Below are 20367 nucleotides of genomic sequence, written 5' to 3' on the forward strand. Positions count from 1 at the left end.
TTCACCATGTTGGCAAGGATGGTTTTGATCTCCTGACCTCATGATCCACCCACCTTGGCCTCCCAAAGTGCTGGGAATACAGGCGTGAGCCACCTCACCAGGCCGATATCCTTTTCAATATAAAAATTATTTATACAGGTAGCTTTAAAATTTTCTAGTGGAGAAATACATTTTGGCTAGGGCTGTATTATTTTTTAATTCTGCAACCTCCACCTCTTGGGTTCAAGTGATTCTCCTGCCTCAGCCTCCCAAGTAGCTGGGACTACAGATGCACGCCATCGTGCCTGGCTTATTTTTTGTATTTTTAGTAGAGATGGGGTTTCGCCACGTTGGCCAGGCTGGTCTCGAACTCCTGGCCTCAAGTGATCTTCCCGCCTTGGCCTCCTAAATTCCTGGGATTACAGGCTTGAGCTACTGTGCCCAGCCTTTTGAAAAGTTTTGATAAATCATCTAAATCTTCCGCCTGACTTCACAGCAACCCACTTTTATTCTACTGGGTTTCTTCACATTATTTGCCTAGTAAGGCAAAAGGGTGAGCTATAAATAAAGGCTTCACAGTATTAAATTTTTCTCCAGAAGGAATTACCTAACCTTCAATAAAGAAAAAGAGATGATGCAATATGTTCCTATAGTCACTGCAAATATGTCCTTCCTCTCATGTCTAATAATGCACGATTAAGAAAATAACAAAGAAAAACAATAAACGCCTTCATTTAGCACACTTTCAATACTAGACAGACACTGCTTTAAATAATATAAATGTATTTAACCCCCACAATGCAGCTAAGAAATATGGTGCTAACAGTACTAATTTATAAATGAGAAAATGTAGATGTAGTTAATAAATTCACCCTAAAAGAAATGAGTAATAATGATAAGGGTGAGTAAAAACTAAACATTGGTTAAATTCTTCCCCACATTGATTCAGCTCCAGTTAATTTTAGAGAATTAGCTCGCGAATATTTAACAAGATTTATGTGGGATGAAAGAATCTGCTGCATTTTAAATACTACTCTAGCCTTCCTCAAGTATTGTCAGATGAATACTTTGTTAGCTAAAGCAAATTGGTGTCCCATATGTATGGCATTTACATTTTCTTTCTTTTTTTTTTTTTTTTTGGAGATGGAGTTTCACTCTTGTTGCCCAAGCTGGAGTGCAATGGCACGATCTCAGCTCACTGCAACCTCCGCCTCCCGGGTTCAAGAGATTCTCATGCCTCAGCCTCCCAAGTTGCTGGTATTACAGCTGTGTGCCACCACGCCTGGCTAATTCTGTATTTTTAGTAGAGACAGGGTTTCACCATGTTGGTCAAGCTGGTCTCAAACTCCTGGCCTCAAGTGATCCACCCGCCTCAGCTTCCCAAAGTGCTGTGATTACAGGCGTGAGGCACCGTGCCCGGCCCCGTTTTTTTGTTGTTTTTTTTGAGACAAGAGTCTCGCTCTGTCACCCAGGCTGCTGTGCAATGGCATGATCTTGGCTCACTGCAACCTGTCTCCTGGGCTTAAGCAATTCTCCTACCTCAGCCTCCCAAGTAGCTGAGATTACAGGCATGCACCACCACACCTGGCTAATTTTTTAAATATTTTTTGTAGAGACAGTGTTTCACCATGTTGCCCATGTTGGTCTCAAACTCCAGGACTCAAGCAATCCACTCACCTCAGCCTCCCAAAGTTCTGGGATTACAGGTGTGAGCCACTGCGCCCAGCGTGTGTGTGTGTATAATAATAATTATTACTATTATTTTTTTTTGAGATGGAGTCTTGCTCTGTCGCCAGGCTGGAATGCAGTGGATCAATCTTAGCTCACTGCAACCTCTGCCTCCCAGGTTCAAGTGATTCCCCTGCCTCAGCCTCCCGAGTAGCTGGGATTACACATGCGCGCCACCATGCCCAGCTAATTTTTTGCATTTTAATACAGACGGGGTTTCACCATGTTGGCCAGGATGGTCTCTATCTCCTGACCTTGTGATCCACCCACCTCAGCCTCCCAAAGTTCTGGGATTACAGGCGGGAGCCACCAGGCGGCCTGCATTTATATTTTGAATCATCTGATTTCCCCTAAGGGCTAATGACTCTGCTGCTGATAAAGGTCTGAATGATTAACTCCTCTCAGCATATTCACTGCCCTCCTCTCCCCCATTATGAATTCCCTGAGGTTGACTTGGTTCTGAGCCACCAAAAAGGCCTCCCTACTTTCTTTACATTCATGGAGGTCTTCAATTTTTCACCAGTTGTATCATGATGTGTAATAAATTCTGAAACATAAATAAATCCCTGCTAATTCCTAACATTTATAAGGTGTCTCACACTTAGAATCATAAGTTTTTTTTTTCCAAATCAGTATGAACTTTCTCATGTCAATCAAATTCTGAGCCATCCCTCATTTCTTCATTCACTCCTCTGTCCTGAATGAATTCTTTGATGTTGACTAAGGTGTGAGGCCCGAATGAAGGCCTTTCCACACTGCTGACATTCATATGGTTTCTCACCAGTATGAATTTTCTGGTGTCGACTAAGTTCTGAGCCACGACCAAAGGCTTTCCCACACTCCTTACACTCGTAGGGTTTCTCACCAGTGTGACTTCTCTCATGATGTGTGAGTTCTGACCTTCGAATGAAAGCCTTCCCACATTCCTTACACTTATGGGGTCTCTCCCCAGTGTGAACTTTTTGATGTCGAACAAGTTCTGTGCTACAAGTAAAGGCCTTTCCACATTCCTTACACTCATAGGGTTTTTCACCAGTATGAGCTCTCTGATGTCGGGTAAGTTCTGAGCCACGACGAAAGGACTTCCCACATTCCTTACACTTATAGGGTTTCTCCCCAGTATGGACACTCTGATGTCGAATAAGATGTGAATCAGAGATAAAGGCTTTCCCACATTCCTTACATTCATGGGGTTTCTCACCAGTATGAATTCTTTGATGTAGACTCAGCTGTGAGGCACAACTGTACACCTTTCCACACTCCCTGCATTCATAGCGTCTTTCACCAGTATGGATTATCTGATGGAGGCTCAGCTGTGTGTCATAACGAAAAGCCTTTCCACATTCCTTACATTTATGGGGTTTCTCACCCGTATGGATTCTTTGATGTCGAAAAAGGTGTGAGGGACGGGTAAAGGCCTTCCCACACTCCTTACATTCATAGTATTTCTCATCAGTATGGATCCTCTGATGTAGATTAAGCTGTGCAGTGGATGGAAAGGCTTTCCCACACTCCCTACACTTATAGGGTTTCTCACCAAGATGCATCCTCTGATGCTGACTAATTTGTGAGCTGGAATGAAAGGCTTTCCCACATTCCTTACATTTATGAGGTTTCTCTCCAGTATTAATGCTCTGAGGTTGAGTAATTCCAGAATCATGATTAAAGGCACATTTGTTATTTTCACTATGTTTTTTGCTTTCATGAAGCGTCTGATGCTTAATCAAGTCTGATCCACTATTAAAGATTTTCCTACATTCTCCACATTCAGGTTCTTTTTCCTTATTATGAATTATTTCATGTTGAATAGGACATGACTGGTACCTAAAAGCATTCTTACATTTCCTGCATTCACAGGATTTCTCTCCAGTATGAAGCCACTGATATTCTCTATGGGCTGTGCACTGCATGGAAGTAAATGGTATTACAGCTGGTCTGAAATGTCCCTCCTGATGACCCTGTTGTCTCTCCACCTGGCATCTGATTTCTCTGATAACTCTGGCCTTCTCCTGTTGTGGTGATCTAATTTCATAAATGTTTTCCTTTGGAGATAAATTCTTGGTTTCTCTTCCAAACTCCCAATCTGCAAAATAATAAGAAAGAAAATAGGAGGTATTTTCACATTGCAGGACAAAGAAAAGTCCTGAAAGTAGAAATGACAAAATAAAAATAGTTAATAAGCAATTCTTTACACTGCAATTACAAAAAAAAAGGGAAGTGAAAAATGAGAAAACGAGGAGCTTTTGGGCTCAAGTGATCTGCCCACCTTAGCCTCCCAAAGTGTTGGGATTACAGGTGTGAGCCGCTGCACCCAGCCACATCTCTGATACTTTTAAAGACCCTTGTGATTACACTGGGCACACTTGGATAACCTAAGATCCTCTCCCTAATTGAAGTTGAGCAGATTTGCAACCTGAATTCCCCCTTACCATGTAAGAGTAACACGTTCACAAGTTTCAGAGATTCGGATATAGACATCTTTGAGGGGGTTATTATCCTGCCAATATTGGCTTATAATGTATAAATATGTAAATTGTATGACAATAATAGTACAAAGAAGAGAGGTGGGAACAGAAGTATTTTGGAGCAAAGTATTTATATAAGATTAAAGTTAAGCTAGTATTAATCCAAACTAGATTGTTTTAAGTTGAAATGCTAATTATAATCTTGAAGGCGACCACTAAGAAAATAATTTCAAAGACTACTGTATATGAAACAATATAGGAACAAAAATGGTACTCTAGAAAATATTCATGTAATATAACAGAAGGTAGTAATGGAAGAATAGAGGAATAAAACAATAACAACACAAATAGAAAACAAATACCACAATACCAATTGTAAATCCTACCCCATCAGTGTATTAAATGTAAACATATTAAACACTACAGAGTTTGTTAAGCACTACAAGAAGAGGTTGGCAGGATGGATTAAAAAAAAGTGATCCAAGTATATGCAATCTACCAGAGACACACTGTTTTTTGCTTGTTTGTTTGTTTTTGAGACACAGTCTCACTCTGGCACCCAGGCTGGAGTGCAATGACGTGATCTCAGCTCATTGCAACCTCCACTCACTGGGTTCAAGTGATTCTCATGCCTCGGCCTCCTGAGTAGCTGTGACTACAGGCACGGGCCACCATGCTTGGCTAATTTTTTGTATTTTTAATAGATACAGGGTTTCGCCATGTTGGCCAGACTGGTCTCAAATACCTGACCTCAATTGATCTGCCCACCTCGGCCTTCCAAAGTGCTGGGATTACAAGTGTAAGTCACCATGCCCAGCCCCCGAGACAAACTTTAGATTCAAGGACACAAATAGTTGAAATGAAAGAATGGAAAAAGATATACCATGCAAAGAGTAACCAAAAATGAGGTAAAAGAGCATTACTAATACCAGACAAAATAAACTTTAAGACAAAAATTGTAACCAGTGAGAAAAAAGGGTATTTTGGCCGGGCGCGGTGGGTCACGCTTGTAATCCCAGAACTTTGGGAGGCTGAGGCCGGCAGATCTCGAGGTCAGGAGTTCAAGACCAGCCTGGCCAACACAGTGAAACAAAAATTAGCTGGGTGTGGTGGCGGGCACCTGTAATCCTAGCTACTCGGGAGGCTGAGGCAGGAGAATCACATCAACCTGGGAGGTGGAGGTTGCAGTGAGCAGAGATTGTGCTACTGCACTCCAGCCTGGGCGACAACACTAGACTCCGTCTCAGAAAAAAACAACAACAACACACAAATCAGAAAAAAGGATATTTTATAATGATAAGAGGATATAATGATAGTCAGAAAACTGTAACAGTTGTAAGTACATATACACCTAATAACACAGGCCCAAAATATGTAACACAAGAATTAAAGAGAGCCACAGACAATTGAACAAATTGAAGACTTCAATACTTTACTTTCAATAATGGATAGAATAGCTAGGCAGAAGATCAACATGGAAACAGATTGCTTGGAAAACACTATAAACCAATTAAACCTAAGAAAACATTTGTAGAACATTCCACTCAACAACAGGAGAATACACATTTTTCTCAAGCATGTATGGAATATTTTTCAGGTTAGACCATATATTAAGCCATAAAACAGCCCTCAATAAATGTAAGAGGATTGAAATCACACAAAATATGTTTTGCAACTACAATGGAATGAACTTAGATATCAACAGCAGAAGGAAATTTGGGAAATTCACAAACGTGAAAATTAAATAACATACTCCTAAATAACCAACGTGTTAAAGAAATCATGAAGAAAATTAAAAAATATTTTGAGATAAATGAAAAGTCAACATACCAAAACTTATGAAATGCAGCTAAAGCAGGGCTTAAAGGGAAATTTACAGCTAAAAACACCTATATTAAAAAAAAAAGAAAAAAAAACCAGAGATATCTCAAATCAACAATCTAACTGTATGTCTTAAGGAACCAGATAATAAAGAATAAACAAAAACATAAAGCTTCCAGAAGGAGGGAAATAATAAAAGATCACAGCAGCAATGAATAAAATAGAGAATAGAAAAACAACAGAGAAAATCAATGAGACCAAAAGTTGGTCTTTGGAAAAGATCAACAGAATTGGCAAATCTTTGGCTAGATTGACCAACAAAAAAAGAGAGAAGTCTCAAAATACTAACATCAGGAATGAAATAGGAGATATCACCACTGACCTTATAGAAATAAAAAGGGTTATAAGGAACTCCTACGAATAACTATATGCCAATAAGTTAGATAACTTAGACAAAATGGACAAATTCCTAAAAAGACCCAAAACTACCAAAATTGACTCAAGAGGAAATAGAATACCTGAATAGACCTATACCAAATAAAGAGACTGAATTAGAGCAAAAAAATCTTCCCATAAAGAAAAGCCGAGGAGCAAATGGCCTCACTTACCCAACATTAAAGAAAACTTAATATAAATCCTCCATGAACACTTCAAAAAGACAGAAGACGAAGAAACATTTTCTAATTCTGAGGCCTGTATTACCCTGATACCAACCAGACAAAGCAAAGATATCACAAGAAAACTACAGACCAGTATCTTCAACAAAAAAGACCAAACCAGATCCAACAGCATAGAGAAAGGATTATATACCACATCCAGGTAAAATTTATCCTACAAATGCAAGGTAGGTTCAACATCCAAAAGTTATCAATGTAATCAAACATATTCATACAACAAAGGACATAAACTACAGATGTCTTAATAGATGCAGAAAAAGTAATGGTAAAAAGTATTCTAAAATCCTTTCATGACAAAAATACTCAACAAACGAAGAAAAGAAGGGAACCTATATACAAATGTTCATAGCAGCTTTAGTCATACAAAATAGCCTAAAAGTAGAAACAACCCAAATGTCTACCAACTGATGAATGAGCAGAATGGTAATATCTATACCATGGAATACTATTTGGCAATATAAAAGAATGAGGCACTGGTATATGTTACACTATGGATGAACTTTGAAAACATTCTGGTAAGTGAAAAAAGCCAGTCATAAATTATATGTTGTGTGATATCATTAATATAAAATGTCCAGAACAGGCACATCTATATAGACAGAAAGTGATCAGTAGTTGCTTAGGGCTGGGTTTGGGGAGTGACTGCTAATGGGTATGGCGTTTCATTTTGAGTGATACAAATGTTCTACAATTAGACTGTTGTGATGGTTGTGAACTGACTAAAAATTACTGAACTTTAAATGGATGAATTTTATGATATCTCAATAAAACTGTTTTAAAAAGTCAGGACAAAACTGGACCCAAAATGCAAGTAAAATGGTTGTCACAGGGAAAGAAAGAGGGTACTTCCTCTCTGAAATGAGGGGGGAGGTATTATAGGAGGTGAGCAAGAGAGCCTGGTAAATGGAGCTGAAACATGCTTTACTTTCTTTTTTTTTCGAGATGGAGTCTCGCTTTGTCACCCAGGCTGAAGTGCAGTGGCGCGATCTTGGCTCACTGCAACCTCTGCCTCCTGGGATCAAGCAATTCTCCTGCTTCAGCCTCCCAAGTAGCTGGGACTACAGGCACCTGCCACCATGCCCAGCTAATTTTTGTATTTTTAGTAGAGATGGGGTTTCACCATATTGGCCAGGTTGGTCTTGAACTCCTGACCTCGTAATCCGCCTGCCTTGGCCTCCTTTTTTTTTTTTTTTTTTGAGACGGAGTCTTGCTCTGTTGCCCAGGCTGGAGTGTAGTGGTACAATCTTGGCTCACTGCAACCTCTGCCTCCCAGGTTCAAGTGATTCTCCTGCCTCAGCCTCCTGAGTAGGTGGGATTACAGGCACGCACCACCAGGCCTGGCTAATTTTTTTGTATTTTTAGTAGAGACGGGGTTTCACCATGTTGGTCAGGCTGGTCTCGAACTCCTGACCTTGTGATCTGCCCGCCTCAGCCTCCCAAACTGCTGGGATTACAACATCCTTACTTTCTTCCCCAGATCTCAAGCCTTTTTAGGCAGCTTTCCTACCAAAATCCCTGAAGTGCTGCCTTCTCACAGATGAACTAAGTGACCACCTGCTATGGCCTCCCCATTCCGGTTCATCGTCACTCACCTGGACACCATTCTTTTGTCTCCTTCCTCTTAACCATCCAGGGCTCTTTCTTCTGCTCCAATAAGGAGATCACATTTGGCTTAGTATCAGAAAGCCCTGCTCAAAAACAAAGGGAACAAGGTTTTGTTGTGGGTGTCAGAATTAAAAATCAGTCCCTAATTACCAAGAAAGAGGAGCAGGTAGATTAAGGGTCAGAAGAAGGAGTGAGGGTCAGAGCACCACAATAAATCAACATTAATTCCTTTCTTGTCTAATTAGAAAAAAAGTTTGCAATGTGTGATTCCACTTAACCATTCATTTCCACTTCATCAAATCACAGCTCCAAGAAGGGAGGTATGAAAATGATGAAGATAAAGGTGCCTGCTGGAACAGCCAATTCCCAACTTCACAAGAGACAAACCATTCTTTTGGTGAGCAGGAAACATTAACTCATCCAGGTACTTGAAAAGCACTTGGGACAAACTCAGAAAAAAGAACATAAGAATTCCAGAAGGCCAATTGTGTGTTTGGCGGGGCAGGGGGTATACGGAGGGGCAGATAAAGTTACCCAGTAAGACCAGGTTGCCGTAATTTTCCAACATTACATCTCGGTACAAATCCTTCTGAGCAGAGTGCAAGCATTCCCACTCCTTTTGAGAGAAGTAAATGACCACATCTTTGAACTTCAAGCCCTGAAACCACAAATAAATATACCATTTGTGAAATTCATGGACAAAATCTTTAAGACAACATAAAAGAAAATGGAGAAAGCAATTCAATAGGGAAGTTCCATTAGGAAAACAGGCCATACTGGCTCCTTCAACATGGAGGGGTCGGTGTGGAAACAGGGGTGATCAGAGTGAAGTGCCCACATGGTTCTTGGGCATGCTTACTCCTGCAAAGGTAGCCTCTGGGCACTTCCATTATCTACCCAGGTCAGAGAATAAACTAAGTCCACGTAAGTGGTGTTTCCCAATTAAATGAAACTGTACGTGCAAGTACACGGAACACCCTATGTTAAGCAGACAAACTTCTCATTGCCTCTTCCTCTTTCCCATTCAATAAATTAAATCCTGAATCAGTTTTCTACATCACCAAAAATTCTTAAATAGACAGCAATTTTACTGGCTGCATGATTCCTCATATAATATATTCAATGTTCTTGTTTTGAGGAAGTAGGTTGGAGAAGTTTTCTAAAGGTTCTTTTGCAGTTATAATAGTCATTCATTATTTTTCAACAATTTTTTGTTTTTGAGACAGAGTCTCACTTGGGTGCCCAGGCTGGAGTACAGTGGCACCATCTCCGCTCACTGCTACCTCTGTCTCCCAGGTTCAAGCGATTCTCCTGCCTCACCCTCCTGAGTAGCTGGGACCACAGGCATGGGCCACCACATCTGGCTAATTTTTGTATTTTTAGTACAGACAGAGTTTCCCCATGATGGCCAGGCTGGTCTTGAACTCCTGGCCTCAAGTGATCTACCCGCTTTGGCCTCCCGAAGTGCTGGGATTACAGGCATGAGCCACCGTGCCTGGTCATTTCTCAACAATTTATACATCTGGCTAAATTGTTCCTGTTACCACAAATGACCCCAACCATACTCTCCTTGTTCCTTAGCTACCAGAACTGATGGAGAAAGATCCAGACTCACAACGATGTCACACGAGGTGCGCACATACTACACAAGTTCAAAATGGACACACTTTATCCATCTGGCACAGACTCCTTGGGAATACACTGTAACTCCATACAATCTACATATCTCAGGATATCCCCAGTCCTAAAATCCTCAGACAGCTAGAGATAGTGGCTGATACTGAGACTGCAACACAATAAATCAACATCAATTCCTTTCTTGTCTAATTAGAAAACTCAAGTTTGCAATATGTGATTCCACTTAACCATTCATTTCCACTTCATCAAATCACAGCTCCAAGAAGGGAGGTATGAAAGTTTCCAGCAAGGATTGGTTTTCCTACTCCATCAGTACTCTCGGTGGAAGAACATGCATCTAAAAAATGCTAATCCTGGTATAGTGGCTCACTCTTGTCATCCCAACACTTTGGGAGGCCAAGGTGGGAGGATTGCTTGAGCCCAGGAGTTCAAGACCAACACAGTGAGATCCCGTTTCTACAAAAAAATCCAAAATTAGCCAGACAAGGTGGCATGTACCTGCAGTCCCAGCTACTTGGGAGGCTGAGGCAGGAGGAGCTCTTTGAGCCCCAGAGGTTGAGGCTGAAGTGACCCATGATTGTGCCACTGCACTCCATCCTGGGTGACCAAGCAAGATGTTGTCTCAAAGAAACTTATAAATGCTAAGAGGTTTGCTGATAAATACCTAAACACTTCTTGGAGAACAGAGGGGCCCTTAAGAGACAGCAGCCTTGGCCAGGCACGGTGGCTCACACCTATAAATCCCAGCACTTTGAGAGGCCGAGGTGGGTGGATCACCTGAGGTCAGGAGTTTGAGACCAGCCTGGTCAACATGGTGAAACCCTGTCTCTACTAAAAATACAAAAATTAGCCGGGCATGGTGGCACGTGCCTGTAATCCCAGCTACTAGGGGGGCTAAGGCAGGAGGATCGCTTGAACCTGGGAGGCAGAGGTTGCAGTGAGCCAAGATCATGCCACTGCAGTCTAGCCTGGGCAACAGAGGGAGACTCTGTCTCAATCAATCAATCAATAAAAGAGATAGCAGTCTTTGATAGCATTACTGACTGGAATGGGAAGAACTGGGGAACAAGTCCCTGGGGAAGCCAAGAAGTTTTAGGAAAAAGAAATCTGTTCAATCTGTTCAAATCTTCTAAAGCAAAAAGAAGGCATTCAGAAGCAGAGAGCAGAACAGTAGTTACCAGAGACAGGGTGGGGGTACAAAACGCGAGAGGTCGGTCAGTGGGTACAAAGTTACAATCAGGAGGAATAAATTCTGGTGCTCTATTGCACAGTAGGGTGACTATGGTTTAACAATAAAATATTGTATATTACAAAATAGCTAGAAGAGAGGCTTTTGAATGTTCTTACCACAAAGAAATGATAAATGCATGAGGTGATAGATACACTAACTACCCTGACTGGCTCATTATACCACATAGGTATGTATTGAAACATCAAATTGTACCCCATAAATATGACCCCAAAGTGCTAGGATTACAATGTGTCTGATATGGTTTGGATCTGTGTCCCCACTCAAGTCTCATGTGGATTTCTAATCCCTAATGTTGGAGGGAGGGCCTGGTGGGAGGTGACTGGAACATAGGGGTGAATACTTCATGAATGGCTTAGCACCACCCCCTTGTTGCTGTTCTCATGATAGTAAGTTCTGACGAGATCTGGCTGTTTAAAAGTGTCCCGCACCTTCCCTGCTTCCTTCTGCTCTGGCCAGGTGAAGTGCTGGCTTCTCCTTTGCCTTCTACCAGGATGGTAAGTTTCCTGAGCACCCCCAGAAGCGGAGCAGATGCCAGCATCATGCTTCCTGAACAGCCTGTGGAGCTGGAGCTGTGAGCCAATTAAACCTCTTTTCTTTATAAAATCCCCAGTCTCAGGTATTTCTTTATAGCATGCGAGAAGGGACTAATACATTGCTAATTAAAATAAAAAACAGAAAAGAAAGCATTCAGGCCAAGTGTGATGGCTCATGCCTGTGATCCTAGCACTTTGGGAGGTGGAGGTGGGAGGATCGCTTGGGTCTAGGAGTTTAAGACCAGCCTGGGCAACATAGCAGGACCCCATCTCTACAAAAATAAAAATAAAAAATTTAAAAATAAAAGAATGCATTCAATGAAGGAGAGGAGACATACTAACACATAGATAATAGCTTTTACAACTACAAAATTTATACCCTAGGTTTCTCCTAGAGAAAGCCTGAGAAAGCAAAAAAGGAAGAAAAAGCAAGTCATGGGGATTTGACTGATATTTTTGGATAAGAGAATTTTGTTGACAAAATTCATCAGACTGACCTCAAGGTCCCCAAAGGCCTGAGAATGAATCCCTTCACCCCATCCCTGCTTTTGGTACCCCAACACACAGATACACACACACACACACACACACACACACAGAGTCTGTGTTTTTTTTCTCTCTGAGATTTGAGAAAGAATGAACAAACCTTTGTCTTTCTTGAATCCCAGGGAATCCAACTATAGAATAACAGACTCAGAAGAAACAACTTCCCCACTGTCAGGAGCTGATCAGAGCCCAGGGCCTGGGCTCCCTTTTGTACAACCTGGATATCACTGAGACCCTCAGCCATGGAAGGCACCCCAAAGACTTGAAGGCACCCCAAAGACTTGAGGGAGCCCTCAAGGCCCAGGAGCACAGGACACCTGGGCAGGCCCAGCTCTGGACAAAGATTTCTACAACAGAGGGTTCCAGCCTCCCTCAAGCCTAATAGAGATAGAGGAATAAATTCTGGTGTTCTATACACCAGCCACTTCCTGGGCTTTGTTTGTATATCCCAGAACTGGGGCCTTTGGAACTAAAACTAAAACCTCATTCTGCAAAGACTCTCCAGAATGACCAGCACTGAGCCAGACAACCCACAGGATCAGCAGGCTCTCAGCAGCCTCAGCAGAGCTCAATTACCCAGATACACAATGCATGAAACCACAGTTCCAGGAATCCTCACGGCCAGTACATCCTGGTTCCAAACCGAGATTACCCATGGCTTTCCTGCCTGACATTCTCTCCTGCTACTACCCCTAACCTTACTGCTGTACACTGCACACTGCACACTGCATCTCAAGGACAATCATTGTACTTTAAGCACTTTAAGTTCCTGGTGCCTTACATATATTAATCCTCATGAGAAGGTCATGAATCCTAACTGAAAGGAAACTTTAGCTTGGAGAAGAGAAGTCATGTACTCAAATCTGCAGTTACAGTGGCAATGCTGGGTTCTGAATCTACTGAGAAATAACCAAGTCTGCAGCTGGTTGCCTTCTAACTTCTGGCTCTTGTAGATGCAACCTGGGAATTTCCTGAACCTCTGAAAGAACCCTCAGCTGGCCCCTGCACTTAGGGGAGCGGAAAATGCTAGGTCTGCTGTGTTTGTCACTGCAGATCACAGCAGTCTATGAAGGGAGATCAGAGGCAGAAGGGAATGGGAAGAGAGGAGCAGCTGTGTCAACAAAATTCTCTTATCCAAAAAAGTGAATCAAATCCCCATGACTCTGGCTCTACGTGGGCACCGGGGTCACAGATAACTCTTACCTAGCATGCATTTCCTCTTAAAAAGCTCAGTCACGGAGGGGGGAAAAAAAGAAAATCAATCATAGGACACCAGGCTCTGTGGGGGACTAGTTACTACAACCAAATCACCAGCTGAAAAATAAGAGATTGAATATCAAAAATATTTTAGAATTCAAGGATGAGCTGACAGAGAAGTAAAGTAATCTTCAGCAGATAAAACTATGTCAAAATGGGAACAGAGAGGGGTAAGCTGAGCCATTGAGGCTTATTTTGCCCAGGGAATGTCTATGGAGCCCAGAAGACCATAAGCTTTCACATTCATGACATTAAGGAGCAGGGGGAGAGAAGATCAAGCCTACAGCTGGCCAAGTGGGGGGTCTAATTAATTCCATACTACAAAGACCTGGGACCTCCAGAACCACGCCCTTAGAGTAAGGGAAAACTAGATGTAGCATTCCCATTCCTAGGGTCCGCTAGGAAAACTGCCTGACTTGAACCTTGGCAGATGGCAGAAGGGAAACATTTTCCTCTGAGGAACTGTAACTACAAGCCAGCCCTCACACAGGCCTGCAGTTCACATAACAATACTAAGGTGGATCTAAAAAACTTGCCATCTGTGTTTACTTTACGGTGGTCCTGGTTTGGCAGGGCTCCTGGTAGAAGCAAACACAGATCTGCCCTAGAGGAACAACCTTCAATCAGGCCTCAAGAATCTATGGGTAGAATTCCAAGGAAAATAACCTATGAGTCAAAAATAAAGCAGCACCACACTGTGAATGAACTAAATGTCACTGAACTATGCACTTGAAAATGGTTAACTATATATTATGTGAATTTTGCCTAAACAAAAAATCAAATTTAAAAAAAAATGGCCAGGTATAGAGGCTCATGCCTGTAATCCCACAACTTTGGGAGGCCAAAGTGGGCGAATCACTTGAGGTCAGGGGTTCGAGACCAGCCTGGTCAATCTGGGGAAACCCCATCTCTACTTAAAATGCAAAAATTAGCCGGGCATGGTGGTGCGCACCTGTAGTCCCAGCTACTTGGGAGAATGAGAAACAAGAATCGCTTGAACCTGGGAGGTGGAGGCTGCAGTGAGCCAAGATCGCATTACTGCACTCCAGCCTGGGTGACACAGTGAGACTGTGTCTCAAAAACAAAACAAAACGAAACAAACAAACAAACAAAAACATGCAAAGAGGCATAATTCCATGAACAAAGAGTCAGGAAAATCAGTCATGCAATTGTTTCAACTTTTCATTATGTTTTGAAAATTTCCCTAATAAAATGTTGAGGGGCAGGAGGAATCACCTCTGTAAAAGATTCATATATTATACAGATAATGCCAAAAATTATAAAACAAGCATATTACATGTTTTTAAAATGGAAGCAATGTAATAAGAAAACTTCACAAAGATGACAGTAGATTTCAAAAAAAGGAAAAGAAATAAAAATATAAAATAAAAAACATACTTAAATCATACAATGGCTGGAATAAATCTCTCTGAAGAGAAAAATTACTGGACTGAAAGGTATAAAAAGAGATTATGCAGAACGCAATTAAAAAAGACAAATGAGCAGTTGTACAGAAGAGAGATTAAGAAGATAATGTGAGATGGCTTAATAGATATTTAACTGAAGTTCTAGAAGGAGAAAAGAGAAAGAATTAAGAAAATGGCAGTATTGGAAGACAGGACAGCTAAGAAATTTTCAGAATTGGCAAAGGCATTATTCAGATTCAGGAAGCCCAATAAGTCTTAAACAGAATAAATAAAAATAAATCCATGCCTAGACAATCACACCAAAACTGCAGAGCACTAAATACAAAGAGAATACGTGAAAAGCAATTTGAGATTAAAGATAGATTATCTACAGAAAAAAAAAAAAGTCTGATTGACAGATGACTATTTAATAACAAAAATGTAAACCAGAAGACAGCAGAATATCCCAGTGTGAGGGTAAAACACCTTTCACAAATGAGGGCAAATAAAGACATTAAAAAAAAAACAAACACCAAAATCAGAGAGAAATTTACTATTTAATTCCATCTAAAGGAAAGTGATCCCAGATGGACAGCTTGACATGTAAGAAAGAATGGTGAACCAAGAAAGTCGTAAATACGTGGATAATCTAAGCTAACACTCAATACATAAAATAAAAATTTCTTATGGGTTAAAAAAAGAAGAAAAATACCTGACAATAATGTAAGTTGTTTGATTAGTTAGAATATATCCTACTTCCTTATTTACCAAGAATATAATAATATTTTTTAGTTTTAGACACTAGTAAGTTAAGAAAGTATATTGAAATTTTCAAGGTAACCACTAAATAAACACAAATAGCTTATAACTTTCAAACTCATAGAAGGGAAAATGAAATGAAGATAATGAAATACAGAAAAGGTAGAATTAAAAGCACAAAAATGATACCTTCAATTATATCAGTAATTACAAGCACTGTAAATAGACTAAATACTCTCGTTAAAGAACAAAGCTGGTCGCCAGGTGCGGTGGCTCACGCCTGTAATCCCAGCACTTTGGGAGGCCGAGGTGGGGGGATCATGAGGTCAGGAGATTGAGACCATCCTGGCTAACACGGTGAAACCCCCTCTCTACTAAAAATACAAAAAAATTGGCCAGGCGTGGCAGCATGCACCTGTAATCCCAGCTACTCGGGAGGCTGAGGCAGGAGAACTGCTTGAACCCGGGAAGTGGAGGTTGCAGTGAGCCGGGATCGCACCACTGCACTCCAGCCTGGGCGACAGAGCGAGACTCTGTCTCAACAAAAAAAAAAAAAAAAAAAAGGACAAAGTTGGTCAAAGTTGTCAAAAACCAAAGCCCAGCTCTACGCTGGTTATTAGAGACACATCCAAAACATAAATATTCAGAAAGATGACAGTTAGAAAAGGATAATTTTATGCTTACCTAATAAATAATAAATACATATTATATATACGTACACATATGTATAAATGAAATAGAAACTCTAATAGACAAACCCTAATCATAGTGGCAGATTTTAACAAAACACTAGAAATAACTGATAGATACAACAGACAAAAAGTCAGTAAAAACAGAATATTTAGATACTAAATTAAGCTTGATCTAATGGCTGCATATAGAACAATGCACTCAATTCAAATAACATTCTTCTCAATCATATATGGAAGATTTTGAAAAACTGACCACCCTGGACCTTAACAAAAGAGAAAAACATTTTGCATGAATGAATACATACTAAGAAAACGATGCACATTAACACGACTGCCTTATGGGCGGGGGGAGGATGCGGGTAGTAAATGGCATAGAAGACAGGGAATAAACAAATAATCTGAAGAGTGGCCTTGCTCACACCATTGATAACATGAGTACTCCCAGATCCTACCATGGGAAAAAGAAAAGGAAAACTTATATATTTTATGAGGCTAGACCAGAGGTCAGCAAACTTTTTTTGTCAAGGGCCAAATAGTAAGTATCTTAGGCTCTGTGGGACATACCATCTCTGCTGCAACTCCTCAACTCTGCCATGCAGCACAGAAGCAGCCATAGATGTTACATAAATGGATGAATGTGGTTATGTTCCAATAAAGCTTTATTCATGAACACTAAAATTTGAATTTCATATAATTTCCATGTGTCATAAAATATAATTCTTTTGATTATTTCCCCCAACCATTTAAAAATGTAGAAAACAATCTTGGTTCACAGGCCAAGGCCACAGTTCTCCTGGGATAGAGTAACTTGTATAAAGACATTATGAAGAATTGAAATTACTGGCCAGTCTTACACATGCCACAGATTTAAAATTCTAAGCAAGTTATTAGCAAACTGAATCCAGTAATATGTAAAAATTCATCACACATCATGGCTAAGTTAGGTTTTTCCCAATAAAGGTGTACATGATACTGGAAATAAATTAAAATTATTAGGCACGTTAACAGATTAAAGAGAAAACACTTAGGATCATTTCTTTTCTTTTCTTTTTCTTTTTGAGATGGAATTTTGCTCTTGTCACCCAGGCTGGAGTGCAATGGCGCGATCCTGGCTCACTGAAACCTCGGCCTCCCAGGTTCAAGCGATTCTCCTGCCTCAGCCTTCCAAATAGCTAGGATTACAGGCACCCGCCACCTCGCCCGGCTAATTTTTTGTTGTTGTATTCTTAGTAGAGATGGGGTTTCACCATGTTGGCCAGGCTGGTCTCGAACTCCTGATCTCAGGTGATCTGCTCGACTAAGCCTCCCAAAGCGCTGGGATTACAGGCATGAGCCACCACACCCGACCAATCAATTCAATGGATGCAGAAAAGGCATTTTAAAAATGCAATATTCCTTCATGATAAAAACTCAAGAGCGAATTAGCAATAAAAAGCAACGTCCCTAACCTGATAAAGGACACCTACAAAAAAAACAAGTGCAAACATAAGTAAAAGTGAAGTATCTAAAACTGTGAATAAGACAGGGTGCCCATATTCACCATTCAAAACTGTTCTGGGAGGTGGAGCCAGTGCAGCAAGATAAGAATTAAAATAAAGGTTAAAAAAGAAGAAAAGAAATCCATACTAACAGACAAAGACAATTATTTACAACTAAAAAGTATCTTTATTCATCAATGATATGATCAAGTTGGATGACCCCACATCCAAAAGAATCTACAAGACGTCAGAATAAATAAGAGTTAAGCAAGGTGGGGGGGTATAAAATCAATATCTCAAAATCAACTGCAATAATCTGTCATAGGAGTTTTAAGAAAAAAAAATCAATGGCAAGTCTATATACCAGAAACAATGAGAAAATTATATTTTATTTTATTTACTTTTTTTTTTGAGACTGGGTCTTGCTCTGTCACCCAGGCTGGAGTGTAGTGGCATAATCATAGCTCACCGCAGCCTCATCCTCCTGGGCTTGAGTGATTCTCCTACTTCAGCCTACCAAGTTGCTGGGACTACAGGCATGCACCATCATGCCTGGCTAATTTTTTATTTATAGTAGAGATGGGGTCTCACTATGTTGCCCAGGCTGGTCTCAAACTGCTGGGCTTAAGTGATTCGCCTGCCTCAGTCTCCTTAAGCGTTGAGGTTACAGGCGTGAGTCACAGCACCCAGTCTATACTCTAAAGTTAATGTCATCTAAGAAAAACACAAAATATAAAAATACCTGGAAATAAAATTAACAAAAGATGTGTAAGACTCTAATTATAAAATATTTATTGAAAACCATTCCACAAGACTCAAGTAAGCAGAGTTATTTAGAGGCAGAGGAAGACTCAATACCGTAAAAATGTCAACTTTCCCCAAATTGATCAAAGGTTTAATGCATTATAAATCATTATCCCAACTGGATTTCTACAGAAATTGATAAGCCAATTCTAAAATGTGTATGAAGCCAAAGCCTAGGAACAGCTAAGACCTTTCTAGAGAACAGGACCATGGTAGAGGCATGTGACTTACCAAATATCAGACATTACTAGAAAGCAGTCTTTAGGCAGTACGGTTTAAATAGACAAACGGACAGACAGATTAGAAAGGAGAGCCCAGAATAGACAAACATATACATAGGGAAACTTAATTTATGACAGAACTGCCACTGAAGTACATAGAAAGGAGGACTGTGTAGTAAGGAATGTGGCCTCCAAAAAGAGGTCTGGCCTTTGTCCCAGCTCTTGGGAAGCAACCTCTAAACATTTTGAATTTCCTGAGTGATAGGAATGTCTTTGTTATTTATGGTGAGCCCCTAAGACCACGTCTGTTAGTTTATGCTCATGAGATGACTAGGGCTTGGGGCTGGCCACACCTACTTCTACCATGTAATCGGTCTTGGGACTTTGAGCCGTGTGGTATCAGCTTGACTTTCAGGCAAGGAGGGAGGACAGATGCTGGAAACTGAGTTCGTGCACATGGAAAATGATTCAATCAACGATGCCTATGTAATGAAGCTTCAGTAAAAACTGGGCACTGAAGCTTGAGTGAGCTTCTCTGGTTGACAATACTCTGGGTGTACTGCCAAACATCAATACTGGGAGGGTAATACAACCCAATGTATCCTTTCCCTGTTATAAATATGACTGTGAATATAACAGCTTTCATTGAGTTCTGTGAGGCTTTCTACTGAATTATTATACCTAAGGGTGGTGGTGGTGGAAACACCTGAATTTGTAGCTAGCTGGTCTGAAGTGAGAGTGGTCATGGGAACCTCTTAAGTTGTAGCTGGTGTCTGAGTGACGGCATCTTGTAGGGACTGTTTCCTCAGACCTTGCAGTTTGCCTAATCCTTTACAATGGCCTTTTCAATAAATGATGTTTCAGATATTATCCAAATGGAAATACCACACCCTACAATTAATTCCAAGTGAATTGAAGACTTAAACATTAAAGGCAAAATAATATCATTTATAGAAAATAGGGATAATATCTTTACTCTTAGGAGAGGAGAGATTTCATACACAAGATGTAAATAAATTAAAGAAAACAGCATTAAATTTGAAGGCATTAAAATTGAGAATATCTACCATCATTTAAAGGTTAAAGTAAGAAACCATGCACAGCACATATAACCGGCAAGGACGACAATCCACAATATTTAAGAAATGCATACAAAGCATTAAAAGGAACAAAAACTCTGGAAATATAAAAATCAATAGAAAAATTAGAAATGACATAAAATTGTACTTCAGAAAAGAGAAAACATGAATGCCAACGAGCATGAAAGTTGCGGGGGTGGGGGGCTCAACCTCATTTAGTACCAAAATACACAAATTTGAAATCAAAATAATACATATCAACTCATACCCAAGTGCGTAAAAATTTAAAAGTTTAATAATACCAAGTGTTGGTGAGGATACGAAGTAAAAGGAATAGTAAATGAGTATAATAAACACTTTAGAAAACAACTGGGCAATGTTGAGTAAGGCTGAAAATGCATATAACCTATGAGCTAGCAATTCCTTT

The 20367-nt window shown here is 40.4% G+C and overlaps 1 protein-coding gene across 5 annotated transcripts in view; it reads right to left on the reverse strand.

Annotated features, from left to right (window-relative positions):
• Nucleotides 1-1083: 1083 nt before the first annotated feature.
• ZNF568 (zinc finger protein 568) overlaps nucleotides 1084-20367 on the reverse strand; it is an 82225-nt gene continuing 62941 nt past the window's right edge. For 3 of the 5 annotated variants that reach the window (XM_054673365.2, XM_063801521.1, XM_009435433.5), the window contains exons 3-5: nucleotides 8810-8933; nucleotides 8263-8358; nucleotides 1578-3790 (exon numbers count right to left, since the gene is read on the reverse strand). In XM_054673365.2, coding sequence (XP_054529340.1) covers nucleotides 2388-3790; nucleotides 8263-8358; nucleotides 8810-8933 — 1623 coding nt within the window. In that variant the 3' untranslated portion in view covers nucleotides 1578-2387. Of the gene's footprint in view, nucleotides 3791-8262; nucleotides 8359-8809; nucleotides 8934-20367 lie in introns of all 5 variants that reach the window. The other 2 variants (XM_003953475.6, XM_009435427.4) reach the window with 2 other exon arrangements.

This window comes from Pan troglodytes, chromosome 20 (assembly GCF_028858775.2).
Source record: "Pan troglodytes isolate AG18354 chromosome 20, NHGRI_mPanTro3-v2.0_pri, whole genome shotgun sequence".
In the NCBI taxonomy this organism is placed as follows: Eukaryota; Metazoa; Chordata; class Mammalia; order Primates; family Hominidae; genus Pan; species Pan troglodytes.